Source organism: Hylaeus volcanicus, chromosome 4 (assembly GCF_026283585.1).
Source record: "Hylaeus volcanicus isolate JK05 chromosome 4, UHH_iyHylVolc1.0_haploid, whole genome shotgun sequence".
Classification (NCBI taxonomy): domain Eukaryota; kingdom Metazoa; phylum Arthropoda; class Insecta; order Hymenoptera; family Colletidae; genus Hylaeus; species Hylaeus volcanicus.
Genome location: NC_071979.1, coordinates 28715137 through 28737953, shown reverse-complemented (window position 1 = coordinate 28737953; position 22817 = coordinate 28715137). Strand labels below are relative to the sequence as shown.

At 46.7% G+C, this 22817-nt stretch overlaps 1 protein-coding gene and 1 long non-coding RNA gene across 5 annotated transcripts in view; one reads left to right on the top strand and one right to left on the bottom strand.

The window, feature by feature from the left end:
• The window catches only part of LOC128874835 (max dimerization protein 1-like), a 172415-nt gene that overhangs the window by 82528 nt on the left and 67070 nt on the right, over positions 1 to 22817 (top strand). For all 4 annotated transcript variants that reach the window (XM_054119933.1, XM_054119935.1, XM_054119936.1 and 1 more), the window contains exon 5: positions 19536 to 19650. In XM_054119933.1, the coding sequence (XP_053975908.1) occupies positions 19536 to 19650 (115 nt within the window). The remainder of the gene's footprint in view (positions 1 to 19535; positions 19651 to 22817) is intronic.
• On the bottom strand, positions 7 to 22435 carry LOC128874836 (uncharacterized). Its single transcript, XR_008456702.1, has 4 exons — positions 22142 to 22435; positions 12850 to 13742; positions 12181 to 12487; positions 7 to 4244 (listed from the first exon to the last, which is right to left on the bottom strand). It is a non-coding gene; the product is annotated as an uncharacterized LOC128874836 (long non-coding RNA).

Here is a 22817-nt window from a genome sequence, read left to right as displayed (position 1 = left end):
AGGAAATGAAAGGAAATTAAAGGGAAATGTGCAAGGAAATGAAAGGAAATCAAAGGGAAATGTGCTAGGAAATGAAGGGAAATTAAAGGAACATATCCCAGAAAATGAAGGGAAATTAAAGGGAAATGAACCAGGAAATTGAGGGAAATTTGAAGGGAAATGTGTCTGGAAACGAGGGGAAGTTAATGGGAAATCTAAGAGGAAATGAAGGGGAAGTAAAGGGAAAATTTCCATGATGCTGTATACATACAATGTCATTGTTTTTGAAAATTTTATTAATACCATATTAAAGTCCTGATGATTTAGTACGAAGTGTGACTTCTCGAAACCAAGAAAGAAAGCATCCCCCTCGCAGGTCTCTTCATTTTGCAACACGGTATGCACATTATTCAGTGGTCCGTTTCGACGAGTTTCCAGCAAGCGGAGGCGGTTGCCTCGCTCTCGGGGATAAGTCGTCGAGTTGCTTAATTCATAAAGGGGAAATTCTTTGGCGCACCGTTATTCGTTCGTCAAAGTTCTCCTCCATCCCCCCACCACCGGGGCCAGTGACACTTCGCTGGCCCTTTATTCGGAGCCGGCGCGTCTAGACGAAATTGAATTTAAATATGAATGGCGACCACGCGAGCGAGGCGCGCGGCATGCAACGCGGATATCCCGGCGTAACGCGCGTTTGAACCGTGGATCGGTGGGATATCGAGTTCGGTTTATCAGGTTATTCCCGGTTCCCGTCAGCCCGCTGCCACGGGAGAAACTCCCGCTTTCCAGGAATTTTCATGGGGCGAATTACGGGAGGTCTCTCCAAATTGACGGTTCCCGGCTCATTTAATGTTTCACGAGAAACGGAAGATCGCGTTCGTCCAATATCCGTATTTTCCGCTTTGTTTTGACGCGCGTCAAACCCTCCCCGAACTCGCGCGTTTCTGCCGAACATTTCGCGTAGTTACGCGTTCCGTTATCTAATATTATTCAGTCGAATCACAAATGGAGCACACTAGATGGCAATTTATAGTCATTGTCTTATCGATCCATGAAAAAATTCCAAAAATCAATCGCAGCGCGGTAAAAAAATCGCACACGAGGAAACTGCAGCGCGAATATGAAGTCGCTTTTTTTCCCTGCACCGCTCCTCCCTCCCTCCCTCCCTCCCTCCCTCCCTCCCCCCCTTCGTGTCATAATATACGATGCAGATCGGGGAGGCACGTCCATCTCGACTGGCAGGATGATCGAGATTGCTGGTCGACTCGAAAATCAATTATTCGTCGGTGCACCGAAAATGCACATCAATCTTGTCATGACCGCTCGTTTGCTTCTCTTCAACGGCGCACATAGTTGCACAATCGGGCTTCTGTATTGGTGTACCTTTTGAAGTGGATCAGTTAACAGCGGCTGATGAGAACCGTGATGGATGACTGTGGTCCTCCTTTTTTTTTTTTTTTAAACAATATTCAACGTGTTCGAGAATAAAAAAGAAGATATCGAAAGAAAAATAAGAAGAGGAGGGAAGACAGCGTTTGAAGTTCGCGCGATCGTGCGAAGTAATTCGTTTCGCCTTCGACAAATTGCCGTGGAGGTGAACGCGATGAGATAATTGTTGAAGAACGAAGAATAAATTAATATCGTGGAGTTTATAAATGTTATCGACAATGGTGAATTGGTTGCTCGAATATCAAAATTTCTCAAATAATTAATTCAGCTCGATCGATTTCTCTGTATTCGTATCACAGCGAGACCGCGTGACCTGCTCCGTAAAAACGTACTTAACCGCGAGGGGTCGCGTTTATGAGCAGTTTCCTTCGCGTTGTTTTGCGCGGCCCCGTAACGGGTGTAAAGCGAACCGCCAAGAGAAGAAAGTAACTTCCATTCCTTTTTTTTTCTCCAGGAGCGAGTTCGCCAAACAAAACGAGCGATAAGAAGTTTTAAAGCCTCGTTCATACGCGGTTAGATAATAACGTTAACCGAGGGAGAACGTAGGGAGAATTTTCTTCGTTGTTAAGTTCTGCCCTGTTACCGCAATGGTACCTCGTCAGGTAATTTTCTTTGTTCCTTATTCGGACGGGGATGGCTCGTTTAGTGCGCGCATTCCCCTCTGCGGGGTATAAACAATTAGTGCAAACGAGCTTCAGCGAGAAATACTAATTTATAAATAAAAACCCAGCGATGTTAACTCATTTGTATGAATTCTTTTATTTGTACTCTGTTTATATAAACTCATTTATGTAAACTCATTTTTATAGACTAATTTATATATACTCTTTTTTAGATACTTATTTTTATAAACACATTTATGTATACTTCTTTTTTATACACTTATTTATATAAACACATTTTTATAAACTCACTTATGTAAACTCATTTTTATAAATTAATTTATGTAAACATATTTTTATAAACTCATTTATGTAATTCTATTTTTATGAATACATTTATGTATACTCCTTTTTATCTACTTATTTATATGAACACATTTTTATAAACTCACTTATGTAATTATATTTTCATGAACACATTTATGTATACTTCTTTTGTATGTACTTATTTATATAAATACATTTTTATAAACTCACTTATGTAAACTCATTTTTATGAATTAATTTATGTAACCATACCTTTATAAACTCATTTATGTAATTCTATTTTTACGAATACATTTATGTATACTCCTTTTTACGTACTTATTTATATGAACACATTTTCATAAACTCATTTATATAAATTCGTGTACACAATTTACCAAGTAGAAATTCGCAAATATAAATACGCGATAGAAGGAGCACGTTAAGAAACCTATAATTTCATTAACGATGTCCTCGTCGAAAAAGTTGGCGGCGGTATCCTGCGATTGTTTTCGAAGACGTAGAATTAATTTTCCCGGAAAGGCGAAGCCGAGTACCGTTTGGAAAAACCGCGAATAGAAACGCGTCGACGTCGCTCACCCGTGAAACGTTGCCAGGAGATGGCGAACAGAGGACAAGCACGCCACTTGCCGCGTACTTTTACCTCCGGACCGTGTTTCCGTATAATTGGCCGCGGGATGGCGAGCTTGAAACCGCGAAGTGTCGTTCAATGCGTCAAACATTATAATGGCAAAAGCGATCCTATCGGTTGGGTAAAGCTGAGAACCGACGCGACACGGCCGCTCTGTGCCTGCCTCAATCGAATAACTCCCGGAACCGGGCCGCTGGAATTGATCGATATCGATTGTCTTTTTATTCAATGCGCGCTGTTTTTCAACCAGGTGCTTCGCCGAACGACGCTGCTTCAAGAGACTCCTTCGACCAGCGTGCCCCGTTCCTCGTTCCTCCCTCGTTTTCTATCGAATAATATTTTCATTCCGCTGGCTGCGCGCGTTAATGCTTTGCGTGCAATTTCTTTCTTTTTTTTCTCTCTCTCTCTCTTTTTTTTTTATCGTACCTCCACCGGCGATTATATCGGAATAATTAAATGGAAAAAGGTCGCTGGAAATTTATATTTGGAATACATGAATAAGGAAGTTAAATTAAGATTGCGCTCATGGAAATACTTTATAGAAAGATTAGCGTTTGAAAGTTAAAAATATAATTTAAAATGTGCGGATACTTTCACGTGTAATGGAAGCTTGGAAAAAAAGTGTATACCGAGAACAAGTTATAGCTGAGTTGTGCTGGTGACAATTTGTACAAGTATAGTTGCATCTGACTGGCTATATCGTCTTCTATATCGTCTTTTGTTCGGTTCTCCAGAAACAGTCAAAGTTCGTGGGAGATAACCTTTGTAAATTAAAGTATTCAGATAAAACTCGGCTCTCCTCCAGATAGGAATACAACACCGCGAAAAGGAATCGATAGACCGCGAACCACTCGAAAGAAATCCGAACGAATATGACGCTGTCGATCGTACGAAATTTATCCGCAACGATGCGTGCATATGTAAACAATCATTTTTCGTTCGCCCGTCTGAAGTGATATATAGGTATTCCGTTAATTTCGCGTAGAAAAAAAGAAAAGAAAGGATCGAGCCTTCCTACGCCACTGTCGACCTGCATCGATGTGTACACCGTGTCGTTGCAATTGCGCTGTCGAGTGCATCGAACCCGTGTAGGTGAAAGAGTGAACCAAAGCGGTTCTCTCGTACACGCTCGTTCGTTCGCTGGGTGCTCGCTTCTTTGTTAAACCGTCGGTCCAAAGGTTAAAATCGAAACGCGCGTCGCCACGACGACGGGATGGGTTATTGCAATCGTTCCTGAGCGATCGAAACGTATCCTATCCCTGGAACATAGTAGGAGGGATCGGTATCGATACGCCAATGTTTGGTGAAGTTAGGAAAAGGGAAAGAGACGCGTGAGCTTATATAAGAATTGGAGCGAAAGTTTGTTATCTATTTTTTGTTTTACGGGAGAGAGATCAATTTAGATAAATAAGAGCCATCGTGAATTCGAAAAAATATTCGATAAACATAATAATTTAGGCGCATCGAATTAGAATGCCCTCTTAATTTAAGCGCAGACCATGGAGAGAACTCGATCGAATTTATGGCAATTCCGAGCACGCGCCAGTCGCATGTGCAGGCTCAGATCGATCGAGACGACTGCGAGGTTAATTGCTATTAAGTGAGAAGTACTCCCGTTCTCTTTGTACCGATATTTGTATCGCGCCATTGTCTGGATTAGAAGATTAATGCGCGCTCGCGACGCGATACCTTTGATAAATACATTCACCTCTAATTGGAGGATTCGCAGTGATTTAGGTACTCGATCGGTCGCGTTTAATTGCGTTCAGGTGTTGCGTGCTCCGACACGATTTTGCGCGATGTACGCGGCCACGACGAACGGAGTGGAACGATAGCTTCTGTCGAGAACAATCGGAAATTTTTAAACCGAGCGTTTATGCTAATTTTTTATCTTTTTAGTGCCGCGGACGCATATACACGTTTAAAGAAAGTTGTTACTGGTATCGGCTATGGACGCATATATGCGTCCAAAGAAAATTATTGACGTATACGCGCGTCCAGACTATGGAAAATGAACATCGGTATCGGAAAAGCAACGAGTACGTGCTCGCCGAGACAAAAACAACGACTTCGTTGCTTGTTTTGCTATTCGACGCTGCGTGCCGCACGCGTTCACGCACATGATGCGTTTAGCGTGCAGCAGCGCGCGATACCGAGCGTGTTTGTCTCTCCGGTCGGCTATTATCCGACAGAAAGCAGCTGCGCGCATCTTATCAGCGTCGATAACACGTAAAAATAGCCACGAGTCGTCGATTGCCCGGGAGACTCGCGAGGAATTCCAAATGAGGCGGACGATTTCCAAAGGACTCGGCGCAGGTGGACACTCCATGTCAAATAGAATGCTTTTCGTTACAATGATTCCATTTTTGCCGAACCTTGGTCGTATTATAGTCTTTGAACATAATTAACTTTTTTATATATCTACAGTTTATTCATACGACGTTTAGTTTCAGAAATAAAAATTAAAAACGTAGAAGACCTTTTTACCTGAAATTCAATATTTGCAACGAATTTTTAACTTTTCAATTTTTATTTTCGAAACTAAGCGTCCCACGAATAAACTGTAAATATAAAAAAGTTTCGTCTCATCATCCCCTATGAGCTGATATTTTTTTTAAAATCGATTCAACGAATGTAAACATTTCTCCGAGCCCATTTCTTGAGAACGTATAACCCTTCGCGGTCAAAGGGGTCAATAAACTTCTCCAAAACAATTTCCAATCTCCAAACGTCTCCGATAATCCTCCGCGCGGTGTCCTTAAATTTGTCCAGATCTCGAACAGGTTGAGCTGTTATTTCCAAAAACTGTGATACATTCACGTTCGAACGATCCGCCCCAAAATAAACGCACGGGACACCCGACAACGGATTACTCAAAATTCCTGCGGCGTTCAGCCCAAACTCAAACTTTTATTTTCGCGAGGCTTAATCCGAATCACTGTCGCCGCGAATCGCGTCCCACGGACTCCCTGGTCCAGATTTACGCGACGCGGGTTCCTTAAATAGAAGCATCGTATAAACTCCGAGGTCCTTCGCAGTTCCCCTGACCTGTGGGCGGATTCGATCTAAGCAACCTCTGGCCCTCGAAGGGTTAATCGTTGGAGCACTCCGAGCTGCTCGCGGGTAACTTAGCAGAAAATCTTTCCCCCCGCCCGTCCCGCCACGGGACTCGTGTTTACCACGGGCACGTACAATGTAAACACGAGGAGAATTCCCTGAGAGGTGCCCGATATTACGCAGCGGAGGATGCGTACTCTAGGATGTTGCGTCGCTTTATGAAAAGATCTGCGTTAGGGATACTCGAAATGCCTAGTGGAACTGATGGGTTTATTTCTTCTTGAATATTAAAATTTAGACGATAGAAAGGATCATGGAACTTGAAGACTGGAGTGCAGAGATGGCAGAATTCAGGGACAGGTCAGAGGACATTCTAATGTAATGACAGCGGTATAAAGGATATCACAGTCTAGAGACACTAGTTCAAAGGACGTTGAAGTCTAAGGACGTTAATACAGACCACTTCAAAAACACTGGTATAAAGGATGTTACGATCCGAAGCCACTGGCCAAAGAACAGGACAGTCTGGAGACTTCAGCTCAAAGCACACCGGAATACAAAGATGTTCCTAGTCCTAAGTTAATTGTTTATAGTCCACCGCACTCCAAAGACACTAACTCATCTTCGGAGATCACTACTGTTCAAAGCATACTACTTTAAACCTTTCTATAGTTGTTTACAGTGCAGTTGTTTACAGGATACCTTAATCGAAAGACTCTAGGCCATTACCAAACCACCCCATAATCCAGATACACCGGTTCAGTGACTCCCTTAATTACAAGACACTTCTTGGAAGGAGCCTACAATCCACGTAAATTACTTTAAAGGTTCCCGCTGTTGTTTATAGGACACCTTAATCGAAAGACTCTAGGTCGTTACCAAACCACCCCATAATCCAAATACACCAGTTGAGGGACTCCCTCAATTACAAGACACTTCGTGGAACGAGCCTACAGTCCAAGCAAACTAATCTAGAGCCCCCCTCCCCCCCCAAAAACTCGAGACACTTGTCCCCAGGACACTACAACCACCATCCACGTAATTCCAATAGTCGAAACTAACTTCGAGCTCTCCGAACGACCTGTTCCCTCCACTCGGCTAAAAATCCTCCCGTGGCGTCGCATCCGCGATACCTTCTGGCCAGACATTCCCGCACGTTTAGCATTTAGGGGCTGTATTTAAACTCCTGATCCTGCAACGGCTGAGCGCTCCGGCACGGTCAAACCGTGCAGCTGGCACTTGGTAGCCCGTTGTACACGGGGGTCGCGTGGGTGTTCGCCGACACGTGTACATACACAGGCGACGTAACGCTCTGGTTTCGCTTAATTAAACTGTGTCTAGCTCGGTCCAAAGCCCCGGCGTGTCGCGGGCGACAAAGGAGAGCCCAGGCCTGGCCAGTGGCGGCGGCGCAGAAGGCAGAGCACGTGCCTTCATTAGGGACGCGACCCCAAAGCTATGCCCGTGTCCCGCGTAATCCAAAATAACGGGCCAAGACTAACTTCGTTTACGGGCCGACGGAATCCTGGAAAACTGGACGACCTCGAGGATGAACTGACCGATCAGCGCTGTGTCGCGTCTGCTAACCCTTCGGGAGACCTGGACTTCGGTTGCGATTGGATTTCGAATTGGAATCTCATTCCGAAGCAGTTTCCAGAGAATCGGAAGGTTGCTTGGAAGAATTATAGCATAGACTTTTACCCGAGGTAACACGTGCTCTCCTGTTGTGTTGAGACACCCTGTATCGGAGTCAACAATTGGAGTGGAACAATTATGCACATTATAATAGATGAACCTTTAAATTAAATGCTCTTCATAATTAAACGCAGAAGATTGCAAACAGTAATTCTAGATTTGGCCACTAGAAAATCGAGCTTGTATGCCGTACTAAATTACCAGTAAACAGAGTTTCGCTCGTTATTACGAACTCCACTTTTCACACGAGTGGCGCGTTTCGATCACCGCCGACACTTTCAATCGTCGCTCGACTCCCGAACACTCTATCATCAATCAAATCTTCGCCCGACCAGGCCCCCTACCGGCCCGTATCGCGTCCAAAAACGACCAGCAGCCACGCACCATTGCAATTTTCACCAACTAATTACCCCGAACCGTGAACCCCCTAACCGGGGAGTAGTAGACCTCGTTCCCCGATTTCCGAAATGTAGAGCAATTCGAAGCGACGAATTTTCTGTCTGGCTAGAATGTAGACAGGATGTTCCAGTACAATGCCCGGTACATCTGTCCATCAAAGTGCAACAGGACAAACCTTCGCACCAACTTCCTCCCATTATTTTCGTAAGCGTACTCCATCGCCGAGGTTACGTCCGCGCCATTGCGCTCTCTGCACGCGTTAATAAAGCTTCGCCGACGTTTTAATAGCCGCCACTCGTCTTGTTACGAAAAATAAAACGATCGACCGTCCCTCCCCGCCGCCCCGAACGCTTCCAGAGCAAATTATTGTTTTTGCGTGTTTTCTCGAACGGCGCGCGGCGTCCCTTAGAAATATTTCCTCCGGCGCAGCCTCGATTCTTTTCGCGACGTTCTTTTGCTGGAACGACGACCGGACTCTCTTCTGGTTTGCTCTATTTGCACCCTCGAACGTTCATAATTCCGTCGGATAAAACGAATCGCCGGTGGAGGACAAATAACGAGTGTCTGTCGTCTCCTTGAGCCCGACTGGGGTTCCCCCGGGTTCGTTCACCCCGTGTAAGTGACGTTACATCCACTCCTGCTCCGTAACGCTTCGAGCTTTTATGTACTAATTATCGGCTTCTACGTTTTCTCGTAGTCGGTACCGGGTAAGTCGTTCGGCGGCATTCCAGGTGCCTAGCCACTTCCATGGGAACGGCTTTGTTCATTAACTTTGACATTTCCCCGCCGCTATAAGTCTTCATTCGACAACGCCGCGCGTTTTGCGTCGTTTCAAACATGGCGACGGCGGATCGGGTTCGCCGTCGCCCGTGGACACTCGAAACAACGTTCCGACGTCGTGTTCGTTCAGAGATTGTCGTGATCTCGAAAGAGTAAAGGCGTTGTTATATTTTTAGACGTTGACAAGATCGATTGGATATTCCAGGAAAAACAGAACTCGGTTAAAATCGTGAACGCCTTTGTTACGTGCCGGTTCGGTATCGATCGATTCGCGTAACGACCCGAAGCTCTTAGGGAATCGGCTTTTGTTTTCCAGCGTCACCGCGCAGTCTTTTCTGACGCGTACAATTTCACCAAACTATATGTATACACATCAGGCGTGGATAGCTTCGCAAATCGTCCCCGAAGAAATTAAGGACGCCAATAAATTTGTCAGTCTTGTTATCCGAAACAAAATGGCAGCGCTGCAGCTTCGAAAGTGCGTCGTCAGATTCCACGGCTGCCAAAACACAGCAATCATAATTATCAACCGTACGCAGAAGTTTCCCAACGTCTCTCCCCGTCCTCGCGAACTCCCACCCCCGCGTCCTTCCCCTCTTTTCTTCCCTCCCCGGGAGAGGAGTCGAACAACTTTCTTTCCTCGCGTCAGCCTGCGCGAATTCGTCCCTCGATTTTCCAAAAATAATTTAAGACCGGTGTCGTTTTCGTCGCCCAGAACCGGCGCAATCCCATTAACGAGACACGCCGCTCCGGCGCGCAAGGGATGCGAGGCTTCCGAGAGGCGGATCAGTCGATGGGGAAGTTGGCCGGCTGCGGAGAGGGCGTCTTGACCGAGTGAGCGCCGTTTAATTAGGATAAAACCAAATTCGCGAGTCCCGTGGCCATGTACAGAGTTACCGAGGGGGAGGCTCTATTCGTGACTCCGTGCAAAAGGGGCGCGCAACCCCCTCATCCCCCTGTTTCTCCTTCTAGATCTAGCGGGGGCTCGCTTTACGAATGGGCAAGTTCAAGCGAAGCGTAAGTTCGTACAAGTTGCTAGCCCCGACTCGAGTATCCGTCGTAATAAATTGCTAAGCCGTTTCTGGAGCCACTCTCCGAACGTCCAATTAATCAGGGATGTTAATTTCAACCCCACCCCTCCCTTTAGGAATCCTCCGGGCCGGGATTTTAAGCGAGGTCCGATTAATTGTCGCCCTTTGATCGCGAATAATTATCGCGATTATTCCGTTCGGTGGTTATTAAACGACTTTTGGTTCGATTGAATCGCGAGAATCGAAGGTGGGAGCATCGCCATTGGATGGATCTATAGTTCGCTGCGGGACGTCGTACCTTCTCGTCTAGGTAACTCCTTCGAGATACATTTTAGTAATCGTGTCACTTCAAATGGCATGCTTACTTTTGCATATAGTCTCGGTGTTGAAATGAGCATCGTCGAGTCCAGAAAAAAAAAAAAAAAATGAAAACAAACAACCCTCGAGACTCGTTCTCAGTTTGAACTTCTCCCTCTTATTCTTTCTTCGGGGATCCGAAACTTGGCCGAGAATTAATCGCACGAAGCTACCCAACGTCGACGTTAGGTTCCTCTCGAGGCTGCATACTCTTCGCGGAATGAAAGAGGTTCGTCTCGCGAGGACACGGCGGCTCGTTATGAACCGCATTAGCTAAAGCGACTTAAGTCGCCTGGTTGCCTCTGTACACCGGTGTTCCCTGGGATTCTCCCGTCCCGGCGAGCTCTCGAAGACGCTTCGGATGAGTTTCGCTACACTGTGCGGTTCTGGGAGGCTTCAACCGTTAGAGATGCGCGGGCATGGCTCCTGATGGCTTCGTTCTCTTGTCGTACCGTACGTGGGTTGGTAGAGCTCCGCTGGAACATCTCCGGGTGCATTCGAGAGAATGGCTCAGGGTTGGCGTTATCTAAGTGCTTCTTGTGGTTTGAACTAGGAGGAGGCGAATTGGTGACTCTTAGGTGATGACTATGGTACCTAGCTCTCGAAATTGGAGGAATTAATTTGGGTCCTAGCTCTAGAAATTTTGGGAATTAACTTGAGTCCTACCTCTAGGACTTTTAGGAATTGACTCGAATCATAGCTCTAGAGGTTTCAGCAATTAACACTTAATGTTCCTTGGCTCATCCTCGACAGTCACTCGTCCAAAACCATCGCAACCATCCAAACCACTTCCGTGAAATAATTTTTCTCCGTCGCTTAAACGTCGCTATATCCTGGTGGATCGACGCCTCCTGAAATCTTTAGCGCCGGGCGAATAAACCACGGTAGTTGGTCGCGATCAATCGATGGCGAGGCTATTCCAGAGTCCGTCGTCACGCAAGTGCGTGCCTGGACGTTATCGGCAGGAGTGGCGTGCGTTACGAGCTATAAATTTCCCGGTTGATATTTTCGTGCCATTTTTCACGAGTTATAATTCCGCTTTAACACGTCTCGCCACGAGATAAAGCAACACGCGAGTACGCGCGGTGTTCCTTTGCCCGGGGGTCGCCGCTATCGGTCGCGAAACGGAAAATTATGCCGCGCGATTACGCTCGCTCGGATGGCCGTGGAATACTTCAATAATTCATGGGAACGTGATTCCGTGATTTTTCACGGAATCTTAACCCCTTGACGCGTGCCACCTCGCAAATCTCGATTTTCCAGCTCAGACCGTATATACACGTTCGTAATCGCAATCACCACCGCTTTCACTTGGATAACCCGCAAGCAAATAGCAAAAGGACAGTATCCACCAACGAGTAATAGTCGAGACCTCCGTAGTTTAGACCTCCTCGAGCCATTAACGAGCCACTCGCGCTGTTCCGGCCCTCTTGTTCCGTGCTCTCCGTATACGTGTGCTCCGAGGACGTATATAGACGACCCAGCGTGAATAACCGTCCACCGTTCGGTGGTCGTATATATGCGAGGGAGGCGCGCACGACCAGAACAGTCGGATCTCGTTCGTTCTCGAGGCAGTGGCGGTGCATGTGCGCCAGCGGTTGCATCGATGCATCGGGAAGGAACGAGACGCGGGGCAGAGCAGATAGAGAAACGAGCAAGCAACAGGGACGGGCCGGATGAATGTGCAGCAGAAGGCACAGCTCCCGTGGTGGGAGTGTTGGTTGCAGCAGAAAAGAGGAGGGAAGCGGGGACAGCGGAGTTACGAGGCTGTTTACAGGCGGCTGTTAAAGCGATCTAACTCATGGCCGGCCAATGCACCCGCCGGGATTGGCTGCAGCCACGCACTTGCGACTGCTGTTCGTGCCTTGCTTTGGTATACCTCGACTCGCAGCCCGTACGACTCCCTTTACGCGCAGCTAGTTAGAGCGGCCTGAACGACGTTGACTCCGCGGATGAGACATTAGTACCCGGTATATTTATTCAAATGGTCGCTAAACGGCGCGCGGTCGCCTTTATGGTCATGTTTCATGGTTTAGAGATTGTAGCAGCGTGCTCGCTCGTGTCCTCCAATTTAAACGGTGCATCGCGGTTTCCGCTGAGGCTGCTATCTAGTGGATGGCGAACGCATATCTTCTTAGTTACGGTCATTCGGAATTTTAGGACCAGCGTCGGGAATCTTGGTGCACCTGCAAATTAATAGAAGCATATCAATCCTAGGAGATTACAACGATCCCAAACGGAGGGGGTCCCAAGCGCGAGGTTGACTTTTTAATTAGCTTTTGCACAGTGGTACATTACGAGAAACTAAAGTTAATAGTATATAGTTTTGGGATTAGACGTTGCTATTGTTTATCTGAAGTAATATGGCCACTACTGCCAGAAGCAACTAATAACTTACTCATAAATAAGTTACGCTTCAAATAAATTGAAGGAGAACAAAAATAAAATCTTGCGAAATTGTTAGCTTTATTATTTCCTTCTTTATTATCTACCACTGTGCAAAAACTGACTTAAAAGTCAGCTCTCGGGGACCTCTTGCGAGACAAACCAGGCCGATCCGGTGGAACGACGTGGTCGTAGCGCGCGTGAACACTAGCGTCGCTCTCGGAGATTCCCGCCATTCCCTGCCTATCAATCTCATCATTCTTTGACATCCTTTTCCCGTCGGCGCACCTCGCTGCAACATTTTTGCCGCAGGCCGACGAGTCCTGGAACGAGTCGACGGGGTGGCCCTTCAATCGATACGCGCGTGTGACACCAGCATTATGAAATTCCTGTCCCGGCTGTTCGGCGTACCAGAGCCTGATGAATAAATACTTCGCGGGGAATTCCCGTGTCGAAGTAGGCGGCGTGCTTCGCGAAGACGCGGATGGGGCTCGAACGGGTGATCCCCGAGACGCGTGTCGGTAACGTTTGAACGTTGATTATTAATTCGCCACGGGTTTCGGTAGAGGGTTTTGCGCGGGAGGGAGCCTCGGCAAGGGAACCCCCCCCTATTCGATACCGTCTGCTGGAATATTCGACAATGCTCGCGCGATGGCTGCGACGCCTCGTGTCAACTATTTCCCGTGGGGTGAGCGTTTTGTTGCCGCTCGCCTGGAGAAACACCCTCTGGCACTATAGAATCTGACGCATAGTCATTCGGGGAGTCTCTTGGACAAACTGACGCGTCTAGTCAGGGATTCCCGAAATTATTGACGACGTCCCGGCCTGGGAACGTCGGCCACGCCTGCACAAGACTTTCTTTTCACTTGGATTTCATTTTCATCGGATGGAATGGAGCGCCACCGTCGGCTTGACCGTCTGTTCCCGCCTGGAGTCCTTCCTGGAGTGCTGACATCGAGGAGATTCTTGAAGAGGAGGCTCCTCGATGGGTGGGTGGACGAGCCAACTTCGACGCCGGGGGTAGATCGCCACGTTTGCCTCGAGCAATCTGTAAATCTGTTCAAGAAGATGTACGTTAGGGAATTAAAAAATTTGAATTTGTCCGTACAAGTAATTTTAAATCAGAATTGGTCTGTCGGAATCGCGGATGCGACGACCTTGAACGGTCAATATTTTCTGCCTTGACCTGGCTCGCCATCCGAACACACGCGTCCTTCTAACGAATTTCGACACGTTTCTTTCGCTATCGTAAACGCACCTTTTGAATATAATACGAAAATTTCAGCTCGAAGTAACCTTCCGATTTCTTCTCCTATTTTACGTTTGAAACCGGTGCGATATTTGCGCGATTTTTCGTAATTCGAGCCGGCGAACCCGCAGCGATCGGACCGTGGGAGCAATTAAAAGGCAATCGAGCGTGAAAGCGCGCGAGTTCTTCGAGCGTGAGCCCGCGCGCCAGAAAGGAGCGTGTAAAAATAAAATCTAAAAGCAGGAAAAACAGTGCTTTAGGGGCTGCGAGGGGAGGAGGGGGAGAGGAGGGTGGTCGGTGAATTCTGGCGAAACGAGGCGCGCAAGGGCTCCTTTAACCACTCGACGCTCCAACCGGAGTATACCCGTTTATATAGGTACACACTGTATTTTTTCCGCTAACCTCGATTAAGCTGGCCATTCGAAAATAACCGATATAAAATCTCCAATAAACATAGCACCACAAAAACACGAAATTCTAATAAGACGATGAAGTAAAATAAAATGAAACGAAACTCTCGACTTAAGAGTAAAGTGTAAATTAAATGGATAATTTCTTCGTTGTTGGTAACAATGTACATTTTTATTGCTTTTAATTTTTAAGTAGATTATTCGTTTGTTTTGGCATTTTTTTTTTTGTATTGTTCGTACTTTCAAAAATTCCAGTTCCAGTACGAAATAATAAAAATATTAATTATTTCTGTTACCGATGCGATTGACTAGAAAAAGTGAATGTTATATTTTTGTCGTGTTCTTTTTTCCCCAAGTATTTTTAATTACCAACTTTTGGAGAAAGGTGAACGTTAAGCGGTTAATAATTCAAACGAGCCGATTACACGTCTCTGCAGCAACAACGCGGCCCGCCCCGGTTAGAAGAGGATTACGGGAGCCTTTAGTTTTCCGACCGAGTGTGCTGCTAAGCGGCTTACCTTCTCATGCACGTAGAGGCGAACGCGGGCTACTATACGCGGCATCCGCGATTTCTCGCGCGAGATCGAACTAATTTACTATGCACCGCGCGCCAGAACCGCGTAAATTTGATTTGGAACGAAAATGAGTAATAACCGCGCGAAATGACGTTTCGATCCTTTCCTCCGCGATACCATTGGAAAATAACCGAAATATCGATTTGTTCGATATAACGTCGAGAACGACAACGATACGTATATATGCGTTTCTTCAAGTGCAGTAGAAAATGCATCGGAAACGCACTTGAAAATTGCAGTATTGTTAATATCATCTGGTCGTATGTATACGTTGATTTGTCCCGAAGACCGTATATATACGTTCACGATGACTTCGTGCAAATTATTAGGTTGTCCCAAAAAGCTCAGTGTTTCTATAAATAAACAACCTTATCTCTCAGAAGTTGAATAATAATGATAGAACAAAGGATCGCATGCAACTCTCGCAGAGAATTGGAAATAATAAAAAATTGAAAGCCGAAACGGGACTAAAACTATTCGGCGATCGTCGCGAAGAATAGTCGGCATGTCAGCACGTAAATAATTTGTTTACCGAAAGCCTGCACCCCGTCAAACCTGTCCCAGCGTCGAAGTTAGACAGGCCGCGGTTACTCCGGCTCTATCTACGTCATATTTGCGTAACGTTTCGCGGTTCGGCGACTTTTCATTCCGTCGACACTCGCGTAACGGGGGACAGGTCGCGTCAGTTGGGGTTTCGAACTTTATATTGTGGCTCACTTTGCCCGGATGAAACGGAATCCCGGATAATCGAGCCTCGGCGCGGCGTCGCTCTCCGTTCGGCAGTGTTTCCAGGTTTATGGCGAATACGCGAAGGTTGTAATTAATTTCAGTTGTTGCTGGGTGATTTAGTGGGCCGACGGTGGCCAATGTTGCCCTGGCTCGAACGATGAAATTAATTGCAATTACTGTAATTACGCCGCGTCGACGACGACCGAACTCTTTGACGATGCGTTTCGGTCGCGACTAAACCGAAATTGGTAAGAGCCGTTTTGTATGGCAAAATTGGGAGAAGTCGTGGAACTCACGCTGTTGTAACCTATAACTGATGTTATTTTTGGAGAAACGTATATATACGTCCACCACCCCTGAAGACACCGTATGTATAGATACGTGTGACACTCTGTGAATTCACTGTCCACGTTCGTCAGACCGTATATACACATTTGTGGTAAACGACTGTCTACTTTCTCGGGACGTATATATACGATCTTCGTAGACAAGTATATCTTATATGACTACATACAAATTACTGCTATGTCCTAAAAGTTTCTAATTTACGACTCGGGATAGTTCAGTTCGAATCTTTATCTAAATAATTGTGTAAATATTTGAATAATATTTATTTACTTTTCACCTGCCCAGTGTATCCGCGTGATCTTTAATTGTCGAAAATCAATCCTCTTCCTGCACCCTATTAGGTGGCGGCTAGTGGTGGGTTCTGGTGTATACAGAAACAGCATCGAAGTCTGATCAAACATTTACTTAACCGTTAGTTCGCGAATACAACCAGGATGCTAGCCTTAGGAGATTGAATACAACGGATGCACCATAAATTGAAATAGAAATTCTTGGCAAATCAATTGCTTGGAACGTTTAAATCCACGTTAACCGTATTCGCGAAAATACTAAAATCGAAGAATATTCTAGAAAAAATAACACCTGACTTACATTTCCATAGAAAATTAATTCCAACTTTTCAGTGACCTCCGAACCGACCATAGTTCTTCATAAACGGTTTCTTCCAAGCTCGGGACTAAAGAAGTTACTTTAAAGTGAAAGTTCATATTGACTTGCCCTGTTTATACTAGACAGCGAATTTACTCGGAGGAAGAAAACTGAAGTTCCGGCGAATTTTCCAACAACTTCGAGAAAGCGGAAGTTTTGATTAAATTTCTGATTCAACTGGTGGAAATTAATCTTTCGTTTTCGATAACATTGACAAATTCTACGAAAGAATACTTTTTGTTGAACGTAACACTTTTTTAATTAAGATTTTTAGTCCACGCGAATAGGGCGATATTTTCGTTCAATTTCCGTTACGTTGGTGAAATGGGAACGCTGGATTAGATGAAATTTTTTATTTCACGGTAACATTGTTTTCGCAACGGTATTGCAAATTTCAAACCACGTCACCGTGTTATTGATCCAGGCATAAAATATTCAGCAAGCTGATACAGTTTTTGACTTTCGTCGCTTTTTCATATTTAGGGTCAATATATACACGATTTCATAATTCAGGGATCGTATAAATACGTACACTATCAGAGATCGTACATACACGGCCTCCTAACTCAGACTGGCCCTATCGACAAACTAAAAACAAGGAATACTCTCGTTGTCTATCCAAAACCACGCCCACCAATCGTCCCCCAAAAAGGAAGGGAAAATGAAGAAAGTAGAAAGAAGCGTTCACGATTTCCCAAGACGCTCGATCACCGCTCGCGCCAACAACTCGACCGTAAGCAAACCTTCCGCGAAATGAGTTTTTTTTTCCTCCTTCGCATCGGGGGCGGGGGGTTCGAGCCCCTTAAACCCAGCCAACCCCATCCTTAAATGCCCTGTGCATAACGCTTCCAGCGGGCAGAATGCAACTATCTAGGGGCAGAAACCGTCCACTCTGCGGCCCGCGAGACATAATACCGTTTGATGACGTCATTAAGCCAGAGCCGGCTTATTGTTTCTCGTAAAACGGTACGTGCAAACGTGCGGTACACGGGGCTGTGTGTTCCCGCAGACGTCGACGTCTTGGTAGGCTCTTTCGACATAACCCGACACCCCAAACCTCCGTCAACCCCCTCCGCAACCCCGTCTCCTTACTCGCGGTATGCGCGTCCCTCGAGCCTCTCGTCTGCAACCCCTTGATCGTCGACGTCGTCTGCGACAAGCTTCACCGCCGTCGTCTCCATTTTCCACGACGGAACAATAAACCGGGGCATAAACTTATAATTAAATGCCTGTAACGGCGCGTGTTTGGCACATGTGACGCACGTCCGCCCACGAACTTGTTACGGACGCTGGAAATAAATTCCCGTGGCCACGGGACCCGCGGGCCACCGCTGACGAGACGTCGCGACGGCTACGCTCTCTTTTTCCCCCCTCGCGGCGTACATTTTTTAATTAATTTTCGCGCAGGAAAAACTGCCCCCGTATTTGGTCGGTCTTGTTTCGTGTTGCGCGGTTCGCCCTGCGCTCTCGGTGAATAAATGTTGATTTTTCGGACGTCGCGCGCGCGTCGTGTGCTCTCTAAGAGGTATGAATTTTTATGGTTCGAATACGCGAGACGTGTATATACGTCCTCACAAACCGTATATATACGAGAATCGTGTATATACGTCTTCTACGTGGAGAGTTGTTTATGACTGGAACTTTTTTTTAAATTGATAAGGTGCTTTGTTCTGAAACGACCCAAAGGACGTGTATATACAAGAATCGTACATATACGTCTCCTAAATGGACATTTATTTATCGACTCGAATCCTTTCCAATTTGAAAGGGTGATTTGTTGTGAAATAACTTCAAGGATTCCACAGTTAACGCTACACTCACAGACGAGTTATCGATACCCCGTTCGATAATCGTTAACTGCGTCCCCGAATTGCTGGTAAAATCGATTCGAAAGGGAGAATTCTTCCCGACGTGCCATTTCTCCGTTTCAACGGTCGCCGCAGGGTGTTCCGGGAGGGAAATAATTCCCGCGCGTTTCCTGCTTTCGTATTCCGAATGTATGTTTATCGCGCGATTCGCTCGGCTAATGGCCCGTGATCGCCGCGATAATCGGAATCTTATCGCTATTTCCGAACGGTTTCGCGACGAAATCTACGTTTTCGCTGCACGGAATCGAAGAAAATACGAGCCCGGGTAAAAATGTCCGTTAACGCATCAAAGACAAACGAGTTCCCGCAAGACACGTCGAATAAAGACCAGAGATCGAATTATAAAATAAGATATAAATATGTTTCGATGACGTTTATTCCTCTCGCTGGCGTATATACACGATCGCCACGAATTGTGCGTTCTCACACCTAATTGACCAGTGGTGGGGAAATTCGTTGGTTGAATTCTTATGGGACTCGTTTTTATTAGTGGCGCGGCGCGGCGCGACCTCTATTTCGTCCACTGATTCACGGGGTTCCAGCGAAGCTTACAGGGCGAGATTCCGCTCCATTCATCGTCGTGGCCTACGTGACACGAAAAACGGATGCCAGGGAGGCTTTCGGGTAATTCGAAAGCCCTGCCGCACCGCGGGACGAATTACGAGCGCGGTAAACTTTCGAGTCCGGTCACCCTGTACACAGCGTTTCCTCGAGCGTAATCAGTGGTTATCGCGGGAATACTTTGAATTCCATTCTGAACTCGCGCCATGATTTCTAACCGATCCTGTGTTATTCTAGGTTCGTCTAAGCTTGGTCGTTGCGACCGTACAGCTACTGGAATAAACGTATATATACGTTCTTAGGAAAGGGTTAAACGACTCTCTCCTACAAAGATGCCTTTAATGAAACTCGTTCCCAAAAATATAACGCCTAAGAATTCTTCCTACACTTATAAACCAAGCCTCCAGTTCTACATTCCACCAGAGATTTTACTAACTCCATCATTTTTATTTTTGTTGCAGGAGAGCGCACCTCAGAAATTGCCTTGAAAAGCTGAAGGTATTGGTTCCGTTAGGACCCGAAACCTCGAGACACACCACGCTGGGGCTCTTGACTAAGGCGAAGCGTTTTATCAAGGTACGCACAAGTTTCCATCGTGAAACACTGTCGCGGAAGATGGACACAACTTTTATAACGAAAGACTCTCAGACCTATAAGCAAACTGTTACAAGTTCTACCCTTCCTTCGCTCTTCGTTTCACCCTCTTTTCGCGACCCGAGTCGCCAACCCATTCTCCGCGGAGGGTGGTTAAGTAACTTTCCTCCATCTTTCGCGATTATCCGCGCTGCAGGTACCTACGACTCGCAGCGCAGGACAAGGCCTGGATCGGATACATGCGCGAAAGCTTTCCGTAAAAGTCTAGCCACTCAGCGAAACGATGGACAACGGGGAGTGGGTGGGTGGGAGGTGCGTTTGAATATTTCATGGTTTTCCCGTGAAGTCGCCGTTCGCTGGACCTAGATGCCAAGAATCATTGGTAGCTGGGAAGAATTCATTCTTCCAGCAACCCTTTCGTCTTTCTCATTCGAGTTTCGAGGGTAAACGAACTAAGAGCTAACCCAGACCTAACCTCAAGACTAGGTAAACTGCGAGAGAAGTCTTTAGACGAAGTTCATCTACGAGGAAGATCTTCCCTCTAATAGCTAAATTGCTGACAACAGTTCGAACAGTCTCCCTAATGAGGCAATTCAGACCGAGCTGTGGCGATACAAGAGGAAATTCGTAGCAACTCTGCCATTATGTCATGTTTTGCACGCATGGAGATTCTAGTGGACGGAAGGATTTAACGAGCCAGGGTGAATAAGACCAGGAAGCTGCTCGTCCAGCCAAGGGTTATAGCCCTGATGGCGTTGCTTTAAACTCCAGCAGCAAGAAACTGAGTCTTTCTGGCAGAACGTATATATATATGTCTGGTAAACTTTCATGGGACGTATATAGCCGATTTTCCTAAGTATCTATACCGTTCAGCAATACACGATAACCAAAGAGGAAAAGTTCTTAGTACCGATGAAGCTCGGTGGTCATACAACTCCAATCGTCACACGTGCACGGGTTGCGGTGAAAACGCTAAGGAGATTTGCTGGCGCATAAAACGGGTCGGGTAATTAGCAAGAAAGATGGCGGAAAAGATGGGCGAGTGTGAAAAGAATCGCGGTCGAGCACAGCCGTCGGAGAAACACCGCCGCGGCGGGATGGTAGCGGCTGGAAGACGAAAAGAAAGAAGGTCCAGGGGCGGACAAATAAAGTATTACCCGAGCACGACCGCCTGCTACACGCCGCCGTCTCCTCCAGCGCGAAATACGAATGAGCCCCCTCGTCCCTCCCTCTTCAACCCTGACCACCCACCCTCGAGCTGCCCTCCACCCTCCAACGCAAAGCTGGAGGTTTCCCGCACAGCTACGAGCCTTTCCCTCCCTTCGATTCTCCGCCTTTAATTTTTCCTTCGGCTTCTTTCCACCCTCGACACGCTTCATTTCCTCTCCTCCAGGCTCCTCTCCTCGGCCCTCTGTCCTCCTCTCGCCGCTTCTGGACCACCCTTCTTTGTTTCTCGGACCGAAATCTTTGCTTCGTCTCCTCGTCCCCACCCCGTCGCCTACCCGTCGTCCCTTTGGTCCACGCTTCCCACTTTTTTCCCCGTTGGCCAGCGGCTGGCTGATGATAAATCGCCGTGCGCCCCGTTAATGAGCTGGCCGCTTTCAGACGACTCTAATTAGTCGAACTCGTCGTCGACCGGCTCGAAGTTTCGAGGAGTCTCAATAGGGCGGATTTTAATGTCGGCGAGACCTCGTGATATGTCAGCGCCGGGGCACCCGGGGATACGCTCGTCGATCGAAACGGTGGAGGTCAACCGGTGACAAACGAGTGGAACTTAGGATGGGTTCGCTATGGCTCGTTTGGGACTAATCGCGATCGTACTTAGTCTAACAACTCGAATACTTGCTGTTCTATGTGCGCATGGGCGCCGTGGGAGACGTATATACGCGCTTATCGTACATATCTTTGCATTTTAGACGGCGTATAGGTCGTTAGTGTGTAGTCGCGTACCGTGGAAGACGTATATATACGTGGACGTATAGAGGTTTAAATCATACGAAATTATTTAAAACCCATAGCGAAGTTCAACTAAACCTCATCACCGGCGAGTACACATGCGACTGTTTATACTAACGCGTGTTATCGAATAATCATTGAAAATTGTTCTCCAGGTTTTCGCTACGTGTTATGAAACTGTGCCCGACGCGCTGCAATCGAACGTCCTTAATTTATTAATACACAAGTGCGCTGTACCGAAAGTTTTCTAATGTACTACAGTTCCCCGCGCATGGGAAACTCTGGTAATTATACGGTAGTTGAATTTTGTTGCAGAGAAGTAATGACACCGACTTGGGAGTAATTTTGCCTGCTCGCGTAAACACGCTCTTGCACGAATTAATATAAGCGTCGCGAGTGGCCATCGTATACCAACGGGTAGCGTTCGCGTGATCTCTACCTTCCGCACTCTTACGATTCCGATTTAATTACAAATATTTTTGTATTCGTAAAGAATAAATTAACGCTTTGACAGTACCTCGATAAATGACGACAGGCCCTCCTCGATAAATGAACAGGAGCATCCACCCCACCGCGCTTTGTCACACACACACACACACGCGCGCGCGCGCACACATTCACACACTGAACCGTACTCTCTTCGTCGTACGATGTACTCCACACAACGAACGGACCCATACTACCACGCGCGCACGGGAGCCGCTAGCGTAGAGGCGACCCCTTCCTAGGCCACGCGATGCGCGAGGTCGATGCGCGGTAAATCATTACTACGCCGACTGTGGATAACAACGAGCTGCCACGTGTCTCCTCTATTATTATACATCGTATATATTCGCGAATCTGCACATATGTACGATCTTTGGAACGTATATATACGTGTCTTTCATAAACGTGTACATATCTGTAAAAACTTATATATTCGTCATACATACACGTATATAAATGTGTAAATTGATGAACGAGAACGTACATATGCGTCCGTCTTGTATAACGATGCATCTAAGAGATCGTACATGTACGTCTTCGTGATGTAAAGGGTTAAATCGACGGAATCTGTAAATCTCGTTCAGTTGGTCCGTTTAAACGAAAACCATGAAGCGTATTATTACACCGCAGCCTAGTTTCTCGTGCGACGGACCAAACGATCGGGCTTCCACAAACAGCGGCGCCCCCCCCCCCCCCCCCCGAGCGGG